This window comes from Spermophilus citellus, assembly GCF_964194105.1.
Source record: "Spermophilus citellus genome assembly, chromosome: X".
NCBI lineage: Eukaryota > Metazoa > Chordata > Mammalia > Rodentia > Sciuridae > Spermophilus > Spermophilus citellus.
Genome location: NC_138190.1, coordinates 47,231,891 through 47,252,236, shown reverse-complemented (window position 1 = coordinate 47,252,236; position 20,346 = coordinate 47,231,891). Strand labels below are relative to the sequence as shown.

General features: G+C 42.0%; 1 protein-coding gene across 4 annotated transcripts in view; it reads right to left on the bottom strand.

Moving 5' to 3' along the window:
* Positions 1-1,947: 1,947 nt before the first annotated feature.
* The window catches only part of USP51 (ubiquitin specific peptidase 51), a 33,753-nt gene continuing 15,354 nt past the window's right edge, over positions 1,948-20,346 (bottom strand). For 2 of the 4 annotated variants that reach the window (XM_081277173.1, XM_081277175.1), the window contains exons 3-4: positions 7,101-7,234; positions 1,948-6,713 (exon numbers count right to left, since the gene is read on the bottom strand). In XM_081277173.1, coding sequence (XP_081133299.1) covers positions 4,050-6,179 — 2,130 coding nt within the window. In that variant the 5' untranslated portion in view covers positions 6,180-6,713; positions 7,101-7,234 and the 3' untranslated portion in view covers positions 1,948-4,049. Of the gene's footprint in view, positions 6,714-7,021; positions 7,235-20,346 lie in introns of all 4 variants that reach the window. The other 2 variants (XM_081277176.1, XM_081277174.1) reach the window with 2 other exon arrangements.

The window sequence follows — 20,346 nt, the reverse complement described above, 5'->3', positions numbered from 1 at the left end:
CCAAAAGCCAAGTCAATATTTCCTTGTAAGTTTGCTAACCCAGAAATGAGCAATACATTTTTACCTGCTGGTATATTGCCTCTTTCTTCTGAGTGCCCTTTTTCCTTATTATGTTTGGGATCTTTGAAGGCTGCATGGTATTAATATCACTGCTTGGATGAAAAGTAGGTGCAATATAAGAAAGAACCCAAATTATTGCAGTTTGTAAAGCCATGGATTGCCTGTAAGGAGCAGCACAACCTTTTGTTTAAGGCCTTGAACTCAGGGCTTGATGTTCCACCTTTTCCTTATCATTACTGTTTATTTTTGGGAAGACTTTCGAACTCTCTTGCTTCCTATTTCTTGTTTATCATGTATGGTCAACATTAAGGCAGACTCTAATACAGATCCTGTATGACAAAGTGAAAAATGTCTCAGTTGAAGAATACCTTGGTGGTGGAGGATTTAAATCTGAGGTCTGGGCTGGGGTTGTGGCTCAGTCGTAGAGTGCTTGCCTAGTACATATGAGGCCCTGGGTTTGATCCTCAGCACCACATAAAAATAAATAAATAAAGATATTGTGTCCAACTAAAAAATAAATATTAAAAAAAATCTGAGGTCTGGTCAGGCAATCCTGGTAATATGCTAGGACATGTTCTTCCAGATAGGTAACAATTTTTATTCCCTAAGTGTACCAGAAAGTCAAAGGAACTATGTGAACACTAACAAATGGGACAAAGGATACAACACAGATCAGTGGCTGAGCTGACACCTGCTTCTTTGACTTGTAGAGGCCATTCTGGATTCTAAGTATGACATGATGTAGTTTATGTGAGGTCACTATCCGCTCCATTTTCCACCCTTTGTGATCTTAGGAATGAGTTGCCCCCAGCTAACTATACAACTATGTAAGTATGTTGAAAACACTTGGCTTCAAGTGACAGGATTCATACTCAAATTAGCTTAAGTAAAGTGAATGATGTTATTGACTCATCTGGAAATTTGGGGGCTTCAGGCACAGCTGAATCCACAATGTCCAAATGATACTCTCTGGACTCTTTCTCCCAAACTCTGATTCTCTTTTCTCCTCATGGTATGCATTTTGAACTCTCAGATTCATGTCACCCTAACCTAGATATACTGCATAGATATAGGGTGGGAGAAATGCATTCTTTTCTTCTAGTGTCCATAAACAATTTAGCAATAGACTTAGCTTGGCCCTACGTGGGTCCTATGCCAACCCTTAGAAGAATTACTATTGTGGCAGTGGTGCAGATAATTGGAAATTCTAAACTGTCTCTGCCTGAGATGTGTCCATTCTGGGTACAAGGACAGAGGCAGGGCAAAGTGATTCATAGCCTCACTCCATCCACAAAGAATGGAGGAAGATCAAAAGTGATAAATGAACTATAGCTCTCCCATAAATATAAGCCACCAGACATCACTCCTCGGTATCAGTTATAATGTTCAGTGTGATAGATAACATTGTGGAAAGGTGAGGTACAGTCACAGGGAAGGCAAATTATGTTCTAGACCTATGAAGGATAGGTCTAGAACATAGTTGTGAGAGACTGTGGGGGGGTCTGAGGGACACTGCGATGAGGGGTAGTATTGCCACATATATACCAGAGAGCTCAGCTTTACCTTCAGCTATTTTTCCCCACTCCCACCCAGTCTCCCATGACTGCCAATTATTATGACTGTGCTCTTTTCCTTGCATTGCACCTGGGCCTTCCTCCACACTCCAGGAGGAAATTTCTAAGACATTCTCTGCAGCTGAGCAGCATCTCACACGTGTTTGGAGAAGATACTGCACTGATTATATCATATGACAGCACTGTGCATTTGATGAAACCTTAATGGATGAATGAATGAGTGAAAATACAGTATTGACAAGGTGAATAGAGCAAATAATAGAACTCTCTCCCACATTCAACAAACATTTATTAACACGAAAATGAATAAGGCTTGGCCCTCTGTTGTCAGGATGGATACCTGGTGCAGAGGGGCAGACAATCACAAAGCTACAGTAGAATCACAGTAGAATAAGTACTATCACTGAGGTATGGACAAAGTACTTTGGAGGCACAGTGAGAGGGGTAAGGGATGGGTGACAGTTATCCAATTTATGCCTGCCTAGAGTATCCAGGGAAGGTTCCAGAGACGTCATCTGTGAGTTGGGTCTTGAATAGTCAAGGAAGGAGCCTTGCAGGCTGAGGCTCAGAGACCTAGGTAAAGGCCAGGTTAAATGAGGGGTTCAGGGAATCAGGCATGAATGAACAGAAAAGAGAAATAATAAGGAATGCACAGAAGGACCGCCAAGCACAAACCCATAGCTCTACTGTGGAAATTAAAGGTCTTATTTCCCCAAGAGCAGAAAGACAGAAAGCAGAGAGGGTGGGAGGTCCTCAGACATGGGTCCCTGCCACTTCCTCAATCAGGCAATGGGGGCTCAAACACCAAAGACAGAGCTTCATAGTTGTGATCTAAGTTTTCTAAACCATCAAATTATCTAAAAGCCTCTTTTCAGAAGCCAAGAATTTGTGTGAATAATGCAGTTCTAAATGGGAAAGCCCCTAATGTTTTCATCTTTCTCAGATGCAGTTGATTCTGCCTAAGTAGCTGTACTTCCTTCAGGAAATCAGAAGGGGCATGGAATCTGAGAGGGAAAGGTGGGCTATTGTTCAGGCCTCATAGCCATCTCACAGATGTTAAGATAAGGGTTAAAGTGTCTATTTGTCCCAAATTTTACTTCTGTTTTAACACATAATTCAAAAGATATACATATTCACAAACCCTTTTGTCTTGTTATTCCTATCTCCTGTGTTTACTCCTTCTATACCCGTCTTTTAATATTCTATACTGTATTTTGATATACTTAAATAAAAATAAAACTTTTTAATTTTTTTCTATTTGAATATCTTAAAATTTTCAATTGTCAATTTTTACATGAGTGCTTTTCTTTTCAAAAGTTTTAGTTTTTTCTTTTTATCCTTAAATGTTTAAATTTTTGTTTAGCTCTCTCAAATTGAACTTATTTAAGGTTCTTCTATAATTTAAAATTTTTTTTCTCTTTCGAAAAGTTTTAAGCAAATCTCATCTTTGTCTTGAATTGTTCTTAACTTTCTTATTTTAAAACACGTATCTAAACTTTACTTGAATTTTCATTCCATTCTTCATATTATGAAAAATTTATAATTATCATACTTCTGTAAACTTAATTTTTCAATATATTTCATGCTTTAATTTTTAAAAATCTATTTTTCACTTTAACTTCTGATTTTAAATGTTTTCTTTCTATAACTTTTTAAATTAAAAGTATTTCTTTAATTTTTCTGTAAACTTTTTTAACCTTGTTTTAACTCATTTTACCTTTCTTAAAATTTAAGATTTCTAAATATTCTGTTTCTAAACATTTTAATAATTTTCAATCATTTTTAAATTAAAAAAATATTTCAAAATATTTCTTTTAAAAATATTTAACTTAAAACATTTTTAACATTTAAAATATTCTTTTGAAACTTTAAAAATTTTTTTCTCTCTAAATGTTTTCTTTTAAAGCTTTTAAATTTTTCTTTTAAAATACTCTTTTTCTTGAAACTATTTGGCTGATTGCCCACAGCTGGAACACCAATTGTGAAACTTTTTCCTAATAAAGGAATATTTAAGGACTTCCCACAATATTTTTGTAGAAATAAATGGCATAAGTAGTGTCAGAACACCTCTATTCCCACCTTTCCTCATCTTGAACACTCTTTTCATTTAATTATGCTTTATGTGACCATTTCCAACCCCTTCTCCCTCCCATTTCTAAGGCTGAATGATCACTGGTTAGTATTCATTTTTTTCCTCCTACAGACTCATGGTCCCTATTAAAGTAGGTCCTTTATATCAAAGTGCTAGTTGTCATATAGGTGTTATTGTCACTGTCCGTTCCAGGTAGGTTTTTGTGTTACTTCACGAGGTGCTTGTTGTTTTAAGGGTATTGTTGTCATTGTCCATTCCAGGTAGATTTGTGTGTCACTTCAGGATCCTTACCTAATCGTTTCTTTTTTTCTGGTCTGGTAAGATTAGTCTTTCTCTAGACCCTGTTTGTGATAGAACAGCAAATACCCTTCACTGTAGAGTAGGTCCTCAATGGTAGCCTTGGTGATGATGGCATCATCACAACTGAACCACTGGTCCTTTTGTTGACGGATAAAGCTGGTATAGTGGCCACTTTCCAAAGTTCCATGGTGATTAATCACTGCAAACAAGGAATACTTATTCTCATTGGGCACACAATCTGTTGATGATGGCTGGCCTTCTTTCATTCTGCTCTCTTTAGTAGAGGCCAAAAAAGGAGTCATGTCCAGCTCCAATGGAAAAGAGATAAAAGTATTAATCTTTCTCCTCTGTTTGCCTACGTGTTCAAACCGTTTGAGATGAAAACAGGCTACAATGGGTAATTTCTTCATTGTGAGCTGTTTGGTAGATTCCTGGTAACTTTGGCAACTACTGCACTTGATTTTGGCACTGCTTCCTAGGTGCTCTGGCCTTGTAAACCACTGTAAGCAGTCTGTTAGTGAGGGGATTCCTGGTATGCGGTCATCCCTGCTCACCGTGCTGTCAGCCCTCTCTGGGCTCTGGGAACTAAATGTGGCACAAGAGCCAGGCAAGTCCAAACTGATGTCCCAGCATGGGTCTATGGTGGTGGAGACACTATGGCAGGTTTGACATGTGACATCTGACTGCAAGCCACCTGTAAAGATTTGGTCTATGATACAATTACAGCAGTTGGGGTTACTGGCCTCCTGCTCAACACTATCATCTTTGCTGTGTCTATGTAGCACATCTAATATTGCAATAAGAAACTCATGGGCATCCTGCTGCCTGTACCCTGCTAAATGTTCTGCATGAATCCATATTAGGTGCAGTAATTTATAAGGAATATGAGGAGTCCGGCTCCCAGAATACATAGCATGAAAAAGAGAAGACATTTCACAGACCAAACACAAGCTAGGGCTTGTCATTATACATTTGTGCTTGTCAGAGAGGAAGAAATCTTTCAGGAGAGGAATATGAGTAAGTGCCTGAACAATACAATTCATAAAACAGGTGTTTCCAAGATTGATTAGCCCTCTCAGGCCTACAGTATACACTGACTTTTTCCTTCTCTTTTTCTTGGGTTTCACCAATTTTGGTTCCTCTTCCTTTGACTCAGAGGTTGACTGTTTCTCTCCAACCCCAGATGACATAAACTGTTGATAAGAAATGTCTGTTGAGGTGGAAGTTAATAATTTCAAAATTTTCTCTTTTGTTTCTTTGGCAATCTGTTCTATATCTTTGTCATATACATAATCCTTACACATAAAGCAATATATAACTCCATGATAGAGGTCTACAGCTAAATTGTGCTGTTTTGTTTCTGCATGTTTATGAATATGTTTCTCAGTAAAGCAGCCAAAGAAGACACAGGAGAGACAAGAGTGGAGTCTGTTCATATGAGTACTACATACATGACAAATGCATGATTTTGCCTTACGTTTCCTAGTCTCTGGGGTTCCACTCCAAACAAAACGCTGGTAGATCATCCTCAGATTCTTCTGCCAGTTCTTAGCTACTTTAAAGCTCTCCACATGAGAGCAGCCTGTAGGACCATGATCAAAGTCAACCTCCAGTAACCAGTCCCCTAAGCCACCTTGATCCCCAGAACCGCCTAGGTCACCAGTGCAGCTTCTCCGCGTCTGGGGCCTGGACCCAGGCCTGGACCTACGCCGGGATCTGCGCCAGGTCGAGGGACGTGACGGGGGTAGTGGAGGCGGTGGTGGGGGCCGCGCTGGAGGTGGGGGTGGGGCCAAGAGCCCGTGCCGGCCTCGGGAGCGGGACCCGGGCTGGGGCCGAGGGCGGGGCTTGCGGCGCGGACAAACGGGCGAGGAGCTGCTGTGACAGCAAGGGGGGTTTGAAGGGAGCACCTTCTCGTCGCCGCCAATGTCGCTCCACGTCAAGTTCCCCTCGGGTGCAGGCTTGCGTTCCTGCCACGGCTCCAGCTTCATCTCCTCTGCTTCCTGGACCGCGTAAACCATCGCCGCCCCCAGGGCCTCCGCCTCCATTTTCCCCGCCTTCTCGACTCCCTGCTCCTGAGAGGCTCCTCCTCCACCTCCAGAGGTCCAACGGGCCACGGAGCTGGAGGACAGGGAAGCTTCTCGAAACTGGGCCATCCGCTCACTGCCGAGCTTGAGAAGAAACGCGTCTGGAAAGGAGCCGCGACTGTAGATGGAATGAGACAGGAACTTCTGTGAATGATATGCCCAGCGTCATGGCCGCGGTGCGCCGTTAGCGCTCTCGGGACCCCTCCCACTGGCCCTCACATCTCAGCCAGCGGCTGCTGTGAGCTCCACCCCCTCAACCGAGAGGCTCCGGGAGCTGGTGTGCAGACCCAGGCCGGCTACCTGGTTTAAAGGAGATCTGATCATGCTGGTATTGAGGCGGTGGGGAGGAAAGATGAGGAATAAAATGTAGAGAGCGGGGAACAGCCTGAGCATTAGGACAGGAAGGATGGAAACTTCTTTAAAAAAGGCGCCACCCTCTGACTGCCTTTCCAGCCTCGCTTTGGTACAGCTTCCTCTGACGTTCTTTCCTTATATCCTAAAAACACTTGGGTCAACATTTTATCTTAAATATGGCTGAAAGGAGGCCACCTTTGGAAAATGGACTCGAGAAAGTGTTCCCCTGTTCCTATTTTACCTCTGCTTCTAGGTCCGGATATGTTCTATCCTGTGGCCGAACCCCCAAGTGCACTTTCAGTACGACAAGCTCTTGCGCCCTCTCATGCTCTTTTGCGCTTGTGCTCTCACACCCCTTTTCTGGCTTTTGCCCCCTCATTTTTTAGGATTTCTCTTTGAATTCATATTTTTTCTTACTCCCTCCACGCGTCGCCACCCCCATGACTACCTCCAGCCACAGTGCGTGATCCCTGAAGTCCCTGCCCGCTGCCCCCTTCTCCCACCTTGGCCCCCTGCAACGCCCCCAGCCCAGGCGTTTGTATAAAGGTCTGCGTTACCTTGGGCCCAAGGCGCGTGATATAGAACGTCAGCTGCTGCTGCTGTCCAGGCGCTCCTCAGCCAGCCTTCTCTCCTGACCTCTCCTCAGGGCTGGTCACAAGGGGGCCGCCCCCTGGCCCCTCCCCTCTCGACGTGCGGCCCCCAGCCCCGGATTCTGTCCTCCTGCAGTGATGAATGGCACCGCTGTCCCGCGCAGGCAGACAAACCTCTTCCTGAAACAGATTCTACTGGAGTCAACAACAGCGACAGATTTTAGAGAAAGCCCCTGGAATGGAGACTCGGGCTTCACCTGGTTCCAGGCCCACTCTCTACAGAAAAAAATGATTAATCAAGGTGGGAGTAGGGGTTTTCAGGAACGACAAGTCTCTGGCATGAATCCCTCAGGAACCTTTCAGAATCTGATCCCTGGGAATAAAGTGGAGAGAGGGATATTATCCCTGAGTATAGAGCAGAGGAAGCATAAGCAAGGGGTTCAGGCTCAGACAGACCTGAACCTAAGTATTTCCTGGCTGTATGACTTCAGGTACAAGACTTAAACTCTCTGAGCCTTATGTTGTGCAATCTGTTAAATAAAAATGGGAATAATAATCTTCATATATTAACATATATTAACACTAAATAATAATAATAATGCAAATAAAGTAAAAAGGTCTTTATGGAAAGCCTTAACATTTATATCTCTTTGCTATCCCCCACTTTAAAACCAGCTGATAGCACAGTGCTCCCATACAGAGAATATAGGAAAAGAGAGCATCATTCTGTTCATGAACTCTCTCAAAGTTGCTACTCAGTTCACCTGATTATCCATTATAGGTACTTCATGCACAGGAATGTACATGAAGTGTACATTTAAATGTATTACTGTGCTAGGTATTCTGTGCTATGAGAAACAAATGTACAACAATTTGTATCCTCAGGAAGTTCATAGCCCAGGATGATTTTCCTTCATTTGACAAAAACAGAATACAAGACCACAATCTCCAGGAAAGCTGCTAACTCCAGAGCCCATGACCAATACCAAGATTATTACTATTTTTTAGTGAAAACATTTGATGCTATGTTAATCTCCCTTGGAGATTCATGCACCTTCCCTCTAAATGTCAAGATTGGGATTCCACTCTCCTAGGTTCAGGAGTAGGATTTAATAGATGCCTCCCCACAATGGATGTCAATGGTTTTAGGACATTGAACAGATTCATTCATATATTTGAATTTTCTGAGTGAGCATAGACTAATGTGCTCTTGGAGAGAATAACCATAACTATTCAATTCCCCCACACTGAGTATATGTTTAGAGGTTGAAATAAGAGCCAGTCTTCTTTCAGAGGAATTTGTTAGAAGGAACATTTGCCTGGAAATCAAAAGAGCAGTGTTCTCATACTTTCCCATTGTTATTAACTATGTTTGTATCCTTGGGCAAGCCACATGTCATCTTTGAGGTTTGGTTTGCTCTGGTAAGAAAGAGCTGGTTTGACCTGTCAGTCAGCTTTTCATCACTGTAACAAATACCTAAGAATAATCAGTTTAAAAGAAGAAGTATTTTATTTGACTCATGGTTTCAAAGGTTTCAGCCCATGGGTCCCTAGATATTATTACTTTTGGACCTGTAGCAAGGAAGTACATCATGAAGTGTGTGGTGAAACAAAGCTGCTCACCTCATGGTGACTGGAAGCAGAAAATATGAGACAGAAAGGCACCAGAATTCCAATGTACCTTTCAAGAACAAGTCCCTGTTGACCTAATGTCCTTCAAATAGGATCCACCTTCTAAAAGTTCTACCAGCTCCCAGTAGCACTACAGGTTAGTGACCAAATCTTTTAAAACCTGTGCCTTTGGGAACCATTTAATATCCAAATCATAGAAACCTGTTACCAGTTGTTAACTTAAACTTATATCAACTTTGCAAGAATCCTAATGCAGTTTCCAACTCGAAGATATTTGACCCTGTTACTAGTCTATTTATTCTGTTAAAACAAAATACCTAGGGATGGGTAATTTATAAATAACATAAAATTATTTCTCGCAGTTCTAAAAGCTGGAAAGTTCAACATGGAGGTGCCTTCAGGATTGGTGTCTAGTAAAGGCTACTGTCTATTTCCAAGATAGTACTTTAGACATTGCTCCATCAGAGGGAATAACACTGTCCTCAAAATTGAAAATCAACATATTACAGTGACTCGGCCATGTCAATGTTTATAACAACTCACTTCATAATAGCTAAACTATAGAACCAACCTAGGGCCCGTCAACAGATGAATGGATAAAGAAATGTGGTAAATATACACAATGGAATATTACTCAGCCTTAAAGAAGAATGAAATTATGGCTTTTGTTGGTAAAGGGACAAAGTTGGAGAATATCATGCTAAGTGAAATAAGCCAATCCCAAAAAACCAAAGGCCAAATGTTTTCTCTGATATGCAGATGCTAATTCACAATAAGGGGTGGGTGTCTAAGGAAGAACAGAGTTACTTTAGATTAGGTAGAGGAGAGTTAAGGGAGGGGAGAAGATATTGGGATAGGAAGGATAGTAGAATGAAACAGACATTATTACCTTATGTACACATATGACTGCATGACCAACGTGATTCTACAACATGTACAGTCTGAGAAATTATAACCCATATGTATGCTATATCAAAATGCATAAATGCATCCCAATATAATGTAAAACTAATTGAAACAAAAAATTTATAAAGTAAAAAAAAATTGGTGGAAGGAATAATGAAACAAAAGGGTACCTACATATTTCCCTTTGGCCCTTTCATTAGAGCACTAATCTGTGCATGAGGGATGAACTGTTATGACCTAATCACCTCTAAAAGTGCATTATTATGTAATACTGTTTTATTGGGGGTTAAGATTCAACAAATGAATTGAGGACACATATTCATAACATAGCAGTCTGAAATCACCTGGTATCTACATAGGTGACTGAAAAGCCACTGTCATCCCCCAGGGTTCTAAAGGAACCTCTCACACAAGAGTATTTTCAGATTAGATTTTACAAATTCTCTTGACACAGACACATTCTAATTATAAAAGCCTTGAAAAGCAATCTTGAAAGGTAAAATTAACGGCTCAAATTGAGATGACAAAGGCACAGTAGAATGTCTTCTGCTGGAGTTTTTAAGGAAGTCTAATAAAAATAGTAAATAAATAGATATAAACAGAATGTGTGCATATCCTAGAGGAATACTTTAGACAACATGTATAAACAGGAAGAGGAGCACACACAACCAAGCTACAGCAAGGTAAAGAGATCCAGAAATAGAATCACTAACTCTGCCTATCCTATTATTCCTCTAATCATCTATTAGAGTGAGGAAGTAGCCTTGCTTCTGAGTAGGTGGTAGGTAGGTGGCAAAGGAGAATATGAAGGTCCTTAGTGACTACAAAGTAGCTTCTCCTACAAGGCTGTTTTAATCTCCTCATTTGGAATTACTGTATACATAGTATTTACTTACTGCCACAACTTTCAAGAGGAATAAGGAGAGCACAGTGACCCTGAGTGTCCCAGGGATATCACTTCCACTGAAAACTACCCAGTCATCACCAGAATGACTGCTGATGTTTCACACAGAACAATGTTGTGAATTCTGACCCACTTTATCACAGTAGAGCCCAAAGAGAACTAAAACATGGAGAAGAAGCAAGACCACAGGAGAGCAAATTGATACCAGGTCACCCCCAGAATCTGCCCTGGTCGGAAAACCTCCATGCATCCAGTGTCCCTCCAGGTTCTCCCCTCATTTACAGCTAGCCCCAGAGATACACTCTCCAGACAGGCATCTCATAACCCACACATAAGGAGGGGAGGAGATCTCAGAACACAGAGGCAATACCTAAGTGGGGACCTTAGCATCAAAGATGCATCCCTCAGGTCGGAGCCCATACCAATCTACTTAACTTTACCAATCTGGCAGCTGGACCAGCAGAGGGAGACCTGCATGAAGAGGTCACCCACAAGGAAGAAATGTATCCTGTGGAAGAGCAGCCCCAAACACCTACAAATCTCAGTAACTTAGAATAATATGAATGGAAAATACTGGAGTAATGACCTGAATTATGAGGAAAACATGTTTGTTTTTCACATGGATAAGAGCATTTGCACAACCCCAGCTGGAAAAAAAAAACTGTTGCTTATTTCTGGGTTAGCAAACTTATAAGGAAATGTTGAAAATTCAAAAACAGGGCTAGGAATATAGCTCAGTTGGGAGAGTGCTTGCCTAGCATTCACAAGGCCCTGGGTTCAATCCCTGGAACCACCAAAAACAAACAAACAAACAAAAAAACAAAAAAAGAAAGATGTATTGTCATTGAAAATTCAAAAACATTTCATGTAAATGTTCAAAAAACAAATGCAAAGAATAATCAGAAAATATCATGAGACTTTTGAGGGATGTCTCTCTACTTTGTAATAAAGAATCACTTGTGGTAAGGAAATGTTAACAGATCCTCAGAGATAATAAAGGTAAACCGGTGTATCCTTGCAATTTAGACTCATAATCTCTCATGGGAAACTGGCATGCAGAAATGAGCATTGATTCCCTCCTCCCACCCCTCATGAGCTGGATGCTACAAAGGGCATGTGTCTCCTGTGCTAAGCATCCACCCTTGACCACATTCTCCTCTTTGGACCCTGCCAGCACCCACCTTAAATTTTGACAGTGGTAGGAAGACTTGAGGCTCTTTCCATCTGTCATTACACGCAGCCAGCTTATGGAGATGAGATGCTCTATATTTCCAGGGCCATTTTGATTGCATCTGATTGTCTCATTCTTAAAAGTACAATTTGCTCAATGTGTGGGAAAATGTGATCCAATTTTTATATCTTCACAAGTACTCATATGCCTACTTCCACAAATAAAAATAATATCAAGCAAAAAAACCCCTAGATTACAATGCTTATTTTTGGTATCATCTGGACCACTTACAACATACATATGCATAGCATATAAATGGAGAGTCAATGTATAACAACGCATACAGTGAAAATTTTAATGGTGAGATAATCTGTGACTTTCTTTGCTTCCAGAGATTGTTTGAGTGTACATGTTGGCATTTACGAAGATCAACAAATACTTAATAAGAATTAACCTTTTTCAGATGACTTTTCTATATATTTGGTTTAGAAAAGTAGTTATATTTGTTAGAACTGCTTCTCACCACTCCTTTCCAACCAGGCCCAATCCCATCATTCCCATGGGAATAAGCTGATATCTCTCTCTCTCTCTCTCTCTCTCTCTCTCTCTCTCTCTCTCTCTCTCTCTCTCCACACACACACACACACACACACACACACACACACACAGAGAGAGAGAGAGAGAGAGAGAGAGAGAGAGAGAGAGAGAAATGGGCACATACACAAAAATTCTTCTGTCTCCAAACACACACACACACACACACACACACACTAATTTGAGAATTTTACTGAGGTAGTACCCTGTCTAACCACTGGCATGACAATGAACGGAGCTGTGATATTTGGTGGGTCACCACACTGGAAAGATTGTCACCCCCTGCCCCAGGAAAATGGATCCCTAGGAACAGAGTTACCCCCTAAGGTCAAAGTTTCAAAGCAGAAGGTTCAAATTTCCTTTGCTATATCTCTATTGCCTTAAAAATGGTTCTGAATTTGGTAAAGGGCTGTATCCTTGGTTCTGACCCTGAAAAACCTGTTTGCATCTCAGTTATTTTCTCCACCATGCTCACATAATAATAATTCCTACCTACTGGTTTATTTGGGGTACATAAATCTCCAATCTGACATCCTCCACATTCTTATCAGAGGTGCATATTATCACATACAGAATCTGTTTGTTCAATAACAACCATGACAAAAAAGGATGCCTATTTAGAGCAAAATATGGTTGATTAACAAGGGAGGAAGACATTCCCCTCTCTGGTTATTTGTTGTTTCTCACCGTGGGGCACCATTTGCTTTTATCTACGAGCATCTACAATTGGAAGGACACCTAAAAGTACCTGTGGACTGATAATTCACAGGTATTTTTCGTATTTCTCTTCTATTGTTCCCACGGACATGACCATTTCTCATGTCTTCCCTTTCTCATTTCTTGCCCCCACGTGCCTCACTAATCCAAGTGTTCCTTTCCTTATTTTTAACATTTGATTCTGGAAAATTTCGAACACATAAAAGCAGAAGGTATAGTACAATGCACCCTGAGTACCCATTAAATTCAAGAGTCATCAACCTCAACAATCATTAACTTTCAATTGTTGTTTCATCTATGCCCCATCATACTTTCTTCCTTTTTTCTTTCTTCCCTCCGGAGTACTGAGAAGCCAAGTATACCCATCAAGTCATTACCTCCAGGAATACACTGTAACAGATAAGGACCCCCTTTTTTTAACATTATCACAGTACCACATCATGACCACAAAAATGACCAAGTGTGACTCAACATTACCCACAGTCACTACCGTTTCCATCTCCCCAGTTGTCTCATGAAAGAGTGTTACAGGACCAGAAAAACTCTGCGCATTTCATGTGGTTGCTAAGTCTCTTAGAGCTTCAAGCGATTGTATGGCTGTGTTGAAGAAAATATGACCTGCTCACCTTTGCTAAGACTGAAGAAACAAAGGGATCTCGGCTTATAAGTCCAGATGGGGGTTAATGGGCGTCCCAGTTTCCCTGGTCCTTGGTCCAGAGGTTTGCGCCTAGGCAGCTTTTGGATGATCCTTTCCTTCTTTTTCCAACTTAAAAAAATTACTTTACGGCTGGGGATGTAGCTCAGTGGTAGAGTGTTTGCTCATCAAGTGTGAGGCCCTGGGTTGGATCCCCAGCACTGCTAATAAGTTTTACTTTAACATGTCTCATGTGGAAATAATTTTTAATAGATGAGTAAGTAGAAACAAAGACTCTCACTGAGACCACAGCCTCCATGGCTTCAATTGTCACTGTAGGATGGTTACATATTCTGCATTGCATTTGTAGGAATCAGGGGCCATCTCTCCCCAACAATTTTTCACTCAAATACATACACATCAGTCTTAATAACTCAGTTAGTTACTCTCCCTCCTGACCACTAAGTGTACCAGGTCTGTGGTAAATCTTGGCAGGCTCCCTTGGAGAAGTTGCTCTCCTCTACCCAAGGGTAAAGATTCACAAATAGATTGTCTCTTTGTGCACCCTTGGGAGCGAAAGAGTCACTGAACCCTCACCTCCAATTTCTGCAGAAATGGGAGCCCCTTTGACCCACACCATTCAGGTCTTTCTAGGTTTTCCAGGGAATAGCAGTAAAAGTTGCCACCCAGGCTACAGATATCACTGTCCAGTCTGGAGCTTACTGCCTCCACTCTTGCTTTACATTCAAGCTGGGAGCAGCCCTGCATTGGACTTTCTCATCTAAGTGGGATGTGTTCAGGTCCCAGAGGGCAGTGATGATCTTGCTGTGTGCGCTTTTCAAGATTCGGTGATTTCCAAAAGCAAAAGCAAAGTTGTAGGGTGGGATTCTGTTTCAAAGTACTGGAGGGTAGCATCTGTCATTCTTTTGTAATGAACCTTTAGGCTTCCAGAAGCCCCAAAGTCCCCAGGTTGGTGTGAAGATTATGTGTTTCCTTGAGAAGAAGAGTGACCTTTAGGATTGGAATTATGTCTGAGAGTTAGATATAGGGAGTAACATGAAATGATTTCTTCCCATAAGAAGTCTTAGAAAAAGACAGGGAAAACGGCAGGAGAGGAAGGGTTGGATTACATAGGCATGAGTGATCGTACACCATTTCCTGAAAAATCCTGTGAGTGGAGACATAAGATGGATGGGAAAGTGGATTATAGACAGCGCATTGCCATCAACACTGGACCTATCTTGACTGTTGAAAGATGAAGGATTTCTTGCAGTCTGCATGAAGACATGCAACACAGAGTGGGTTTGGAGCATGGGCTCCATGTCTGCATTCCTGAGTCTCCCTCAGCTCTCATTTTGCTTCAGGAGAGATTAAGAGTACGTCACTCTCCTCATGGAAGAGTTCAGAAGGCAGCTGCAGGATTGCTGCCGAGCACAACCCAGTCACCCTAATTTGAGGAGAAGGGATCTTGGAACATACTCTCTATAAAAGGGTGGTACACGCATACAGGGAGGGCACAAAGAGCCATTAAAGTACAAGAGGGAAATATTAGAAATTCTATGCATATTTATTTTAATCACATCCTTTCAAATCCAATTTTGGCATGTGCTCTCTACTGAGAAATACATATTAATAAAGTTTCACCAGTGTAGACCTTGTAAATAAATCTACATATACTGGAGTCATGTGATCCACATCTTTGCTTACTGGTGCATTTGTTAGTAACAAACTTCCACAAGTGTAATAGCTGCAAAGAACAGATATGTGTTCTCTCCCCCACCCCCACCTGTGTGTGTGTGTGTGCGCGCGCGCGCGCGCCTGTGCTCCAGGGGCTGAAGTTGAGAGCAGGTGCTGGCAGGACCATGCTGTCTCTGAAGCCTCCAGGAGAGAAATCTTTCTGGCTTTTGTACCTTCTGGTGGTCACAGAAATCCTTGGTGTTCCTTGGCTTCTGCAGGCCTCACTCTAATCACTGCTTGTGCCTTAACATGGTGTTCTCCTCTCTGTTTGTCTCTGACTCTGTGTATTCTTTCTCTTGTAACTTCCACAGGGGCTTTCCTATACCAGTATAGCCTCATCAGAATGGATTACATCTGCAAAGACCTACTTTCCAAACTGAAAACACCTCCTGAGCTTCTAGGTAGATGAGAGATGTGGAAGGAACTATTAAACTCAGTATAATGTCTGGTGAAAAATGATTATATTCCTATGGCAACTGTCACATGATGCATGCACACTGCAGTCAACTTTGAGTTACAAGAGAATCTCAGTGGGAATCCATAATTTTAGAAAGAGCACAGTTCAGTAAGAAAGCAGTATTCAAGTTGCAGAGCCCCATCAGGAGAATCAGAGAGGAGTACTCAGACCCTGGGCCCCCTCCAGTTCCTCCATGGTGTCTCTTAAGTTGCACACGTCCCTCCCAACCCCAGACATCATTTTGTGGAGGGACAATGGGAAGGAAGTAGGACTTGGAAGGGCCATAACAGTTGCTTAAAATTTGGCATCCAAACTGGAAGAATTTTAATGATAAAATTGTAACTGGTCACCACCTCCTCATGCCTGGTGCCCATAGGAGTGGATACTCTAACAGTAAGTATATTTTGGAAAACAAATAAGTTTCTTTATATGTGCAGGACAGCATGTGCTGTATTAAACTTTGCACTTTCAATAGCAGATGCTCTGTGTCTGTGTCGCTGTGCATCTCTTCAAATAAATGGCTTCTATACCCCTCTTATGGTTTTGAACTGCACCTAAATACTGACATATTCCGTATCAGAATTTTGGACCAGCTCACAGATAGTGGAAGGCAGGGTCATTTAGTATTTAATGGCTAAGTAGATCTTTGGACTGAGAGAGAGAGAGAGAGACCCAATTTCAAAACTCAGTTCTGCTATTTAATATGGACCTCACATAGCCATGGATGAATTACCTAAGGTGTCTGAATCCCAGTTTCCTTGCCTGGGGCAATGTGGGATTGTATAATCTACTGCTTGAAGTTGTACTGAGAGTGAAGTTGATTAATAGAAATAAATGTCCAGAGAAGAGTGGACATAAACATAAGCCCTAGATCTGGGTTTCATCCCTGTCTTTCTCTATTCAGGAATTTGCCCCCAGGTTCAGAGGGAGAACCCTGCAGCACCTTCAGTGCATCCTAGCACAACCTTTTCAGACTGTGTAATTGCAGAAGACAGCCTTGGCTACCTTGAAGCACACCCCCGGAGCTTCAGTGGTCTTGGTTTTAAAGAATACTTCTGTATCCCTCAGTCAAAGATGGGAAGAATAAGGTTCTGCCATCCGCTAGTTTCTTTGTGTGAGTACCTCACTCACCTGAAATTGTCCACAATCACCACCGTCGACATCCTCATCGCTACATGCTAAAAATTCTGTTCATGGGCCCTTCATAATTATTGTCTGTGTAGTGTGCACAGGGTACTGCTCTATGCGTTTGGGACCCATCAGTGAACAAAGTGGAAAAACCAGTGGAATTTTGATCCCTTGGTGTTTACATTCTAGTAAAATGAGTGTGAGAGTACAGATTCTTGGACTGACCTGCTTGGCAGCCGACTCTGCTGTCTTTCCAGAGAAACCAGGCAGGACATAACAGCCTTTGTTTCCATATCAGTAGCAATGGGGCCAGCTCTATAGTGCTCCCCTATCTATTATTGTGTTTGGGAATAAGAATCTGCATATGTGCTTAACACCCTGTGCACTGTACAAAGCAGTTTCACACACTGTATCTCATTTAACTTCCCAGCCATGCTGTTGAGTAAATGTTATATTGCCATATCTGTTTTTCAGTTGAGGATGCTGAGAGTCAAAGGCCTGAAAGGCTTTTTCCATTGTCACTCATTCAAGCCGACCTGGGGAAGTCACACCTTTGACTCCAGATCCCATACTTTGCCCCTGGGGTGAATGTCGTACGGGAAACTCAACCCACAAGGCCCATGAAAATGACTGATCATAAACCATACTCTACAGAGTGACCGTGTGTATGTGTGTGTGTGTGTGTGTGTGTGTGTGTGTGTAATGAGCAGGCCCACATGGGCATGCTCACATTCACAGAAGAAAGAGTGTTTATCGAAGAATTAAAGCAATTGCCTGGGTGCGATTTGTGATGTTTCCACAACCAGGAACTTGGTACCTTCAACGGTGGCCTAGTGGTTGCTGGATTGTCTGAGTCCTCCCTTCCCAAGTACAACAATATCTGACCAAAAGTTCTTTCTCATTTTTTTAATTTTAAAAGTCTGTATTTAGTTTTTCGTATTACAGAATGATCATTATGCATAGCATTTGTGTTCATTTTAACAAAATTAGACATACAAGGAATTTGATTTCAATTCCATTCTCCCTGCCCTGTTGCTCCCCTCCTCCATCCCATTTTTTTCCTCTCAAACTCTCCAGATCTTCTTTGCAGTCCTATACTTGTTTGCATTTGATTGATCGTTTCTACATATACATGAAGCTGAGTTTCTCTGAGGTACATTCATACATGTATATAAAATGATTTGGTAAAATTCGTCCCATATTCCTTTCCCCTTCCCTTCATCCTCCCTCTTTCTTGTTTTTCTGTTTCTCCACTGAACTTCTCTACATCTTAATGATATCCAGTCTCCTCCCACCACCTTCTTTCCCTTATTTTCCTCTAACTTCCACATATGAGAGAAAACATTCTAACATTCATTTTCTGAGTAGGTCTTATTTCACTTCATAAGATTTTCTCCATTTCCGTCCATTTGCTGGCAAATGCACTTATTTTGTTCTTCGTTTGGGATGAGTAAATTTCTGTGTGTGTGTGTGTGTGTGTGTGTGTGTGTGTATGTATGTATGTATATATATATATATATATATATATATATATATATATATATATATCTCCTATTTTCTTAATCCATTCATCTGTTGATAGGTATCTAGGCTGGTTCCACAATTTGGCTGTTATGAATCGAGCTGCTATAAATATTGATGTGTATGTATCACAAGAGTATGCTGCTTTTAAAATTTTGAATATATGCAGAGGAAGGGGATAGCTGCATCACATAAGGTGGTCCCATTCCTAGTTTGTGTGTGTGTGTGTGTGTGTGTGTGTGTGTGTGTGAAATGTGTGCACTGTTTCCAGAGTGGTGGTATTAATTTCCAGTCAATCCAACAACATATGTGTGTGCCCAAAAGGGCTTACTCTTGTGCTGAATCTCCTTGGCAGCAAAGTGCATATTTATGGTACATGGGACTGGGAAAGAGAGTTGTTTTCTGTCGATACCCACAGGAAGTGGTGAGCACCCTCTGTAGTTGCCTAGAATGTGATTGGGCTTGGAGAAGGAACTCACAGCAGCCAGTCCAAACTTGCTTCTATCTACCAGGAGGTGGATGTGGCATCCCCTGAGTTACCCACCACCAATGCCATCCAAAATCTACAAGCACAGTACCTGGTAGACTGGAATGGAAGGAGAGGACTACTTGCAGTCCGTGCGTTCTGAGCATGGTAAACCCAGTGCAGCACTCTCATTTCCCTAGGGCTTTCCCATCTCCACTTTGGTGTCAATTGCACCGATAGAACCGTTTCCGACATCCATTTGGAATGTATACATGTGGGTAGACTGTGGGGCCACTTTGAGGGAAACCCTTGCTTAGACCTTGAATTGGGTTGCTGGGGCTCTAGGGACAGCTTCTTCCAACCTCTTCCTGTACCCTGTTCTGACAGCTTTCTTAACACTAATCCTTTGGCGGCATTGTTCAAAATCAATTTCTGCTCTTGCTCTCACATTAGCTCCTCAGGAGTCCACCCCCTCCTTGTGTGAACTGGAGAGGCACAGGTGTCCTGTTTAGGATTTGGCTGGGGACGGGAGGATAGGGCACCATGGTTTCCAGGTTCTTGACCCACAGAGTTGACCTGAGGGTCCCACTCCAGCCTCTGGGGCTCTTGTGCCCCTCCTTGTGGGAGTCTATAGAGAGAGTGCAGAGGCCTTTGTGAGGCATTGGTCACATGGTGTGGGAGGAGTCCATTCCTCCTCTGTTGACACCATGAAGTGACTGACTAGAGATGTGCCTGGAGCCCTTGGATGAACAGAGACTGATATGATTTCTTTAGAAGGTTCCAGTGTTTTTTATTTTCAATTACAGGATCCAAGCTTCATATCAGAGCCCAGCATGAAGATGACTGAGGTTCTAGATGATTGGTCTGATCTTACAGAGGTCCAGAGAGGAATGTGACCTGTTCGCCTTCCTGTGATATTATAAGAAATATTTCCTAATTTATTTATCTTTACTTTTTGGTACTGGTAATCGATTTTACCTACGGGTGCTTTACCACCGAGCTACACCCACATTACATTTTATACTTTGCAATAGTTTTGAGACAGGGTCTTGCTATGTTTCTCAGGGTCTCACTAAGCTCCTGAGGCTGCCTCAGTCCTCCTGCCTTAGCATCCAGATTTACTGGGATTTGAGGCATGCCCCACCATGCCTGGCTCTCAGGAAATCTTCATTGTGATTGCAGCTTCACATCAGAGGTTGGATCCCAACCCCCTGACACCCCACCCCGGCCTCACCCCCGCTCTCATTCCTCTCCTCCCCAGATATGTGGAAGCCACCTTACATGCTAACATCTTCTTCATTGTCTTGCAGTTAGTATTCCTTTATCCTCCTTGCACAGATGCACTTTGCTTCTTTCTGCGGTGGGATTCCTGAGACCATTGTTCCAAGGGAACAACAGACATGCCTGCTCTCTTTCTGCAGCTAC